A 7,334-nucleotide genomic window follows, 5' to 3' on the forward strand; every position below is an offset into this window, starting at 1 on the left:
AGTCTCATCTGAATAGGGCTATAGCCACTCTCTACAGGCTATAGGCGGCTGATGCTTTTACATTCTTTGTTTAATGCATTGTTTAATATGTATTTTTCATATTTTGTGAGGTAGTAAATTCATATGTGCAATATCTCTTTTTTTTTTTAAACTCATCAAATTGATTCTCAACGAGTTTTGTGGCTCAAAATGATCACTGTCAGTGTCAACTGGCCAAATTAGTAAGCTTACTATGAAGAACAAAAGGATGCAGCCGCTTTCAAAAGCAAAAAACAAGAGGGATTGACAAGAGGAATAAATGAATTGCATCTTTCAACATTTTGACTGACATCTATTAAAATATAAGAATATAACTAATATAACGTTATTCATGATCAATTTAAAGCAATGTATTTGAAAAATTGAAAAACACTTTTTGTTACAATAAAAAATATTTCCATCTTGAGTGATGTTCAATTAATAGAGAATTGCTGTGCACAACTATGAGTCCATCAGTACTCCCAGTAATTAATTTGAAGTTTCATGCTAAGAATCTGCACACTGCTGAAGAAAAATCATTTTCACTGAGGCATCGGAAAAATATATTTTCTAATGATCCATGACCATCAAAATGTGAAGTGCAGAGTGACAAGTGAATACAAGGTGTGAGTCAAACACACATCACATCTTCCTCAGTGGCACAATCTAGTCCATCTACCCAACACAGACATATATATACAGGCTCTACCTAGTCACAGCTGGTGTCCCGTGGCACAAACTGGGGCTCTGGTCACCAGTACAGGAAATGACATCACACCATGTAGAGAGAGGTCATCACAATAATCACTAGAGAATCCTCCTTCTCCTGGATAGAGAAGATAGCTGCAGATAATATAGAAAGGATGTATTGAAAAGGGTGAAAATCAGGATTCAGGGGGCCCCATCCTTGCCTTTGCCTAAGGCCCCCAAATCCACCTCTGGCTCCATACAGTGATAGCAAGACATAGACGTAGACAGGTTGCCCTGCACTCCAACTTCTGCTCTCTCACACACACACACCTATCATCGCTATCATCTGGCAATAACAAGACACTGTAGTGTGGCACAAGGACCAGTTGCATTACAGCTAATTTATTGTAACTGGCACCTGTGAGCTCGCTCACTGGCAATGGGGAAGCCTGTGATTCACTACAGAGCCAAGCAAGGCTGGCCAGTCAGGCCCACAGCACTACAGGATGGCTTCACTTGTGCCATTTTGCATCTCCTGTGAATTAAACCAAACACTTACCAGGAGGGACACAAAATGGCTGCAGATTAGAGACATCAAGAGAAAGTAAATGGCTGGTAGTTAAAACGCCGTATGTGAGCTGACAAGTTTGAGCTGTGAAAAGAAACAAGAGGTCATGGTGATATGAGCATTTAATATGTGAAATACAATGTTGTGGCAACGAAGTTAGCTCTTGGATTACTCAGCCCTTGGCTTGTCCCTGCAGTGGTAATCAGGCCAATGTCCGTCTCAGTATGTATGGCACCAGGGAGGTTAACAGCACACACACACACACCAAGTCTACAGCTGTATTATACATTTCTGCAGGACTTGAAGAAGCACTTAAGACTGCTGGAAAAGTTAGGGAACTGGAGGGCACAGCTCATTCCCAGTGCAAACTATCAACACACCAGTTCTGGCTCTGGTGGGGACATCATCAGCTACAGACAAGTAATACAGGCTGAGCCAGAGGGCTCGGATGACTGGGCAATGCCAGTTTAGCCCACAAATTCATAATTCATAAAATGTCTTTGCATATATAGTAACGTCAACATGCTGCTGGGATGGAGGCCAACTCACTTTCAATTCTGTCAGTTCAGGATGGATTTCCTTCAGAGGTCAAATGCCACATTTTCTTTAACCAAAAAAAAAACCAAAACAACAACTGTAATTGATAACTAATAAAAAAATGAAAATGGAGGCCGTTGATGAGAGGAAAATCCAGCATTCATTTCACTTTTTGAATTTGATTTAAAGCGAGTTCACCCCTGTCCCAGTCTAATCCTTATGTTGTTGCCCTAGTCTGGAAATGGTTACATTATGTCTCTGTCTTGTATATGGTTACACAATACACACAAAATTACATTCATATATAGAGGCAATCCAGCGTCTTAAACAGCCCTTTTTACCTTTGCCCTGCACTGCGTACAGAGGACCATTATTTACAAAATAAAATCATACAAAAATAGCAATAACATTAATCTATACAACATAAGTAAAGGGAGCCTTTGCCAACTGAGAGTTAGAAGTCTGTTAATGATGGTTTGTGTGTGTGTGTGTGTGTCGGTCTTCAGGAGGGGAGGGGGGCAGGGACTCTGTTGGCGTCCGGAGCGCTGAGAGGAGACTCGGGCTCCAGTTCGAAGCTGACGTTGACGAAGGAGGCTCCGGACGCCTCCGGCTGCTCCGTGGCGGGAGGGTGAGGAGGCGCCAGGTTCTCCTGCTCGCTCCTCTGCCGCTCCGCGAACTGAAGCTCCGCCTCCTCAGACAGGCGGTTCTCCTCCTCTTCCTCCTCCTCCTGCGGGAGAACACCCAACATTGTAGGTTTGATTTTATTTTGAAACACACGGATAAGAAACGATTAGAGGACAGGACAGGAGGCCAAAGTCGGGAAGTAAAGCCGTTAGACGCCTTGTGAACGAGATGGGACGGGAAAATCACCGTCAGGATTGGGCAGGATGGAACGACACAAAGGTTTACATATGAGGCCCAAGGATGTGTGTGTGCGTGTCTCCTACCTCTTTCTTCATGCGGTAGTACTCATCGATAGCGTACTGGTATTTAGGAGTAGTGATGCCGAACAGAGAGGCCATTCTCTCTCCCAGGTAGTCACACACTGCAGGGAAAACACACACACATTCAACAAGGGGGAGTTGAGACATGATGACAAAAAACATCATTATGAAAACAACAGGGCCACTTAATTGTGGTCCCTACCCAGCTTTTAATGTTTTTTCTTTTTTTAAATCACTGAAGGTGTGACATGAAAGAAGATGAAATCCATTAAATCAGAGTTCCCATCATGGACCTGATATAAAATTCCATGACTTTTCCATGTCATACCATGACTAAGTCAGAGCATTCCCATGACCTAAAAACTTTATTCCTTCCTGGTTTGTTGATGTTGTTTTTCTAAAGGAGTGAACAGTGGATATATTCCGGTGAAATAACCCGTTTGTAAAAATTCCCTGACTTTCCCCGCCTGGAATACACCTCTCGTGAAATAGAAAAGGTGGGAGACTGTAGAATGCACAAAAAGAGATTCTCCTCAAATTTCCTCTGAGATCCTCTCAAAATTCTGTGATATTCCAGGAATCCCATGACCAGTTGCTAGCATGTATGACAGCTGTGACAGTAACCTACTGTACCTGAGACGGTGGAGGTGGCCGCTCTCCACATGTGGAACCAGAAGTATGGACCCCAGGTCAGTTTGGACTGAAACACATCAGAAAGAGAGACATAATCAGAACACACATCTACTGTCTGGACTGAAAAAGGCAAATTTAACAAATGATGACTACTCTTGTTAAAGGACTTAAATTCCTCTTCTACCCCAGGTCATCATGTCCACATGTAGCAGCAGGGTAATGTAGTGATAAGGAGACTGTCCTTCAACTGGAGGGCCCTAGTTCAAGCTCCCATGACAGCAAGCATCTGCTGAAGTGTCTTTGAGCAAGACACTGAATCCCTACCAGCTCAAGCACTGTTCTGAAGCTCAGCCTGACCACTGACCTCCCTGAGGAGGAGGGCAAGAGAAGAGAAAAGAGAGATGTCTCTTTGGGGGATCAGCACAGTATCACATGCAAATGGTTTCTGATCACGTGCACAAATAACAAGGTATCTGCAGGGTTCGGAAAGCCACATTTAAAACTTTTCAAGACCTATTTATGCTACCTGGAACTTGATTTCAGACTAATTTTAAACCCAAAATAAAGAAACAAGTGTATTTACAGTTTAACATATCTAATGAAAGTTATGGAACTATAAATGGGCAGTGTAATAGTTAAGGGACATGAAGTCCATTTGCATTTGGTAAAGAAGACAGGATGCAAATTGTACTACTAAACCTGTTTTCATTGAAATTTTTAAAATGTATTAATCTCAGAGTGGATGCAGCACAAAGAAACTTGTCATGACATGGCGAAAAAACAAAATCTCTAATAACTGCATTTAAGAGTTAAGACTGATTTATGACTCATTAATTGACTGACTGACTAGGGAAAATGTATTGTGAGCAAGGAATGGAGAAATTTCTGTAATGGAAGCGGTGCCTCCAAAAAAAACCTGGAATCCTGGGGGAAATAAACATTAAATGTAAAAGCTGACAGGTAAAAATGTTTCATTCAACCAGCTTGGCTAAACCTAGGATCCTGCTGGATCCAGTCGACTGACAGTCAATCATTTTGATCTCACAACAAAAGATGGGTTTTTAAAATAGAGCTAGTTCCTCATCTTTGTCACTTCTATGGATCTAGAGTCTAAAATAAAAACTGGAATCGATCAGCCTACCGGGTCTACAGTCATGATATCCTTCTTCACAGGCTCCTCCTCTTCCTCCTCTTCGTCAGTGCTGTACTCCTCCATGGTCTCCCCGCTGGCGAAGTAGATGGTCCTCCGGGGCATCCTTACCCTCCCGTGCCCCCCCGCCGGCTCCCCCATCTCCACAGTCTCAAAGTCCGTCATCCCCCCCGGACCCTGACAAGACAATACAGACAGTACCTGAATATCATCTCCTTACCATCATCACCACATCATCATATAGGGCTGCACAACTGATTGTGTATAATAATATATTATTACGTTATTGGCAATACTGAAACACTTCATTACACTAAACATCACCGTCACCATATATTATACATTAGGTAAAGCTGGAAGCCGTCTATATCATCATCATCATTTTTATACACTAGACAAAGCTGGAATAACACTTATGTATATGGTAATCAACAGTATCACCATCATCAAATATAAAAAACAAAAAAAACAAATACAAGACATCTTTATCATCAGTCATCATCATTGTCACCAGTGTCCTGGTCCAACAACAATAGAACAGGGCCAGAATCAGCCAAAACTCTGGGGTTTAGTTACTCTTTAACAAAACAGACATCTCGTGTGTGGTTTTGAATTTGCTCAAACAACACTGCTGCAGATTATCATGCTGGCAGGGGCAGCCATTGGTTACAGCGCAGCAATACTAACGCCACGTATTAGTTTGTAAACACTCGTTAGCTCTCTGGCTAACCTGTGATCAGTTCTCTCGTGCGAAAATCTGGCAGTGTCATGTTGCTTTGCTAGTCGGCAAACATACATACCTGGAAGAACACGAGTCAAGACCTGTTACGAATAAGGAGGATCCACTTTTCAATTCGGCATAGATCCAATCCACCAAGCAACACTTGTTTCTGTAAAAATTAACTTTTAGAACTGGCTTGCCTGTTATTCCCACAACGCTCTTTCGCCAAAATACACCGCGGAGATCGGTAGGGAGTAGTATGAACCAATTTTAAAAGTTGATATTTTATTAAAGTAAAGTACTACTTGGTGAAATATATATATGCCGGTTTTTCCAATGGAAAAGGACGGTACGTAAAAGCGTTTACGTGATGTTTTACCACATATGTACCTTTGCCGATAATAAGCAAGGGAACATCACACCGTTAGATTTGAATGGACGTGACGTTCTTTCTCCATACGAGCACGGGCACGGATCACTCCTGATCATGTATTGGCACTATGGTGGGATATTTATGGTTTGTATGAAAACAAACGAATAAAAAGTTGTTATCCTTACAATATATAACGAGATAGGTTAGTCAACCCTCATTTACTGGCAGAATTCTGTTTCTTATCGAAGCAAATGTCCCGCTTTGTGACTGGGCGACGGTAACCATGTTTACGTTAGCTCCTGAGCTAAGGAAGTACCTTGCTATTAATTTGACAACTCGTCGTTTTAGCAATAACATAAATAACACGTAGCAAAATTTGTCTCGTAAGAACTAACCTTTTCAGACTCCATAGCTTGCCCCAGTGAAATGTTCACATTAGTGAGATACAGCGACAAATCTGCCATCTCAGTCACTCTCGCACCTCTCCCTGCTGCTCTCCCTACAATAGACTGTAAATAATATGCGCTCCACTCAGCTAGGATAAACAACAGGACATCCGGTTAAAACTTTCAACATAAAAAAATAAAAGTTAAAGGAATGGTATTTAAAGGGGAAGAAAACAAAGAACACGTTTAAGGAGAATTCTGAAATAAATAAAATAGAATTTATGTCTTTCCAAAAGTCCTTTTCACAGCATACATTCACAGCCATAAAGGACTATACAAGATGCCATAATATTGGACCTACATAGGCTAAAATGCACAAAGGAATTTCTAGATGCTATACTCAAATTTCTCTCATCTCATTTAAATAGGAATTCACCTCATTCCTGGACATACCTTAAAATTAGACAGACTCTTTTTATTGCTATGTAATTTTATACCAACCTTTTTCATTCTTAATGATCTGTCGTTTTTTAAGTTTTATATTATTTGTGTATTGTAATTAAAAAAAAAAAAAAAATGTATTCACCAAATCTACCAAGTCATCTTTCTGAACACTGGCAAGTCTGTGGGGAGGGGATTTTTTGATATTTTACTTTATTCAAAATGTGTTGTTTTATGTTGTTTCTTAGGTTTATATGTGGAGTGGTAGTTTTGAATGGTTATTAGGGACTGTGGGCATTGGTATGTTGTGTTGTGATGTTATGATGTTTTATAACAGTGTTTGTCAGGCAATGTTGATCATGATAATAACTTCTCAGTGCACCAAAATTACAGTTACAATTCACAACTATTATGCTACAGAAAATGCAGCGCTGATTCCCAATAACCTGTTGAAACAACAACATTAGGGCCATCAGCTGGCTTATAAAGGTTACTATACCACAGGCATTTCAGACATGGGTAGTTCAAGAAGGACCTAATAAAAAGTCTAGAGATCTTAAGCATCCTTGCTACAGACACTTCCTGAGATGTAGAAGATGTGGATGCTTGCCCTGCTGGCAAGTGTTAAAAACAAAAAAAAAAGTACAGGTTCTTGTCCGCTAGATGTCACTATTTTGCCCCTATGGTTCAGCAGCTAACTCCACCAGTGACAGCTGCGTCAAGGTAGCCAGACTTAGACCAGAAGTTAATATATTTTGCCTTCAAAATAAGAGCATCGCTATTACTCAGTAAATTCTGCACGCATGATTGTCAATAGGGGTTTTATTTTGAAAGTTCTGACCGGAAGACATATCTTTTATACGCGCGAGCTTG

The 7,334-nt window shown here is 40.9% G+C and overlaps 1 protein-coding gene across 1 annotated transcript; it reads right to left on the bottom strand.

The window, feature by feature from the left end:
• Positions 1-544: 544 nt before the first annotated feature.
• Positions 545-6,126, bottom strand: fam177a1 (family with sequence similarity 177 member A1). The gene is made up of 5 exons (XM_071522650.1): positions 6,030-6,126; positions 4,532-4,717; positions 3,391-3,457; positions 2,761-2,858; positions 545-2,540 (listed from the first exon to the last, which is right to left on the bottom strand). Exons 1-5 carry the CDS (start codon positions 6,096-6,098, stop codon positions 2,316-2,318), a joined length of 645 nt encoding a protein of 214 aa, XP_071378751.1. The 5' UTR covers positions 6,099-6,126; the 3' UTR covers positions 545-2,315.
• Positions 6,127-7,334: the final 1,208 nt, after the last annotated feature.

The sequence above is a fragment of the Centroberyx affinis genome, unplaced genomic scaffold, assembly GCF_046629955.1.
Source record: "Centroberyx affinis isolate AG114_WGS23_722 - 3 ecotype Tasmania unplaced genomic scaffold, CSIRO-AGI_Caff_v1 ptg001012l_1, whole genome shotgun sequence".
Taxonomy (NCBI): domain Eukaryota; kingdom Metazoa; phylum Chordata; class Actinopteri; order Beryciformes; family Berycidae; genus Centroberyx; species Centroberyx affinis.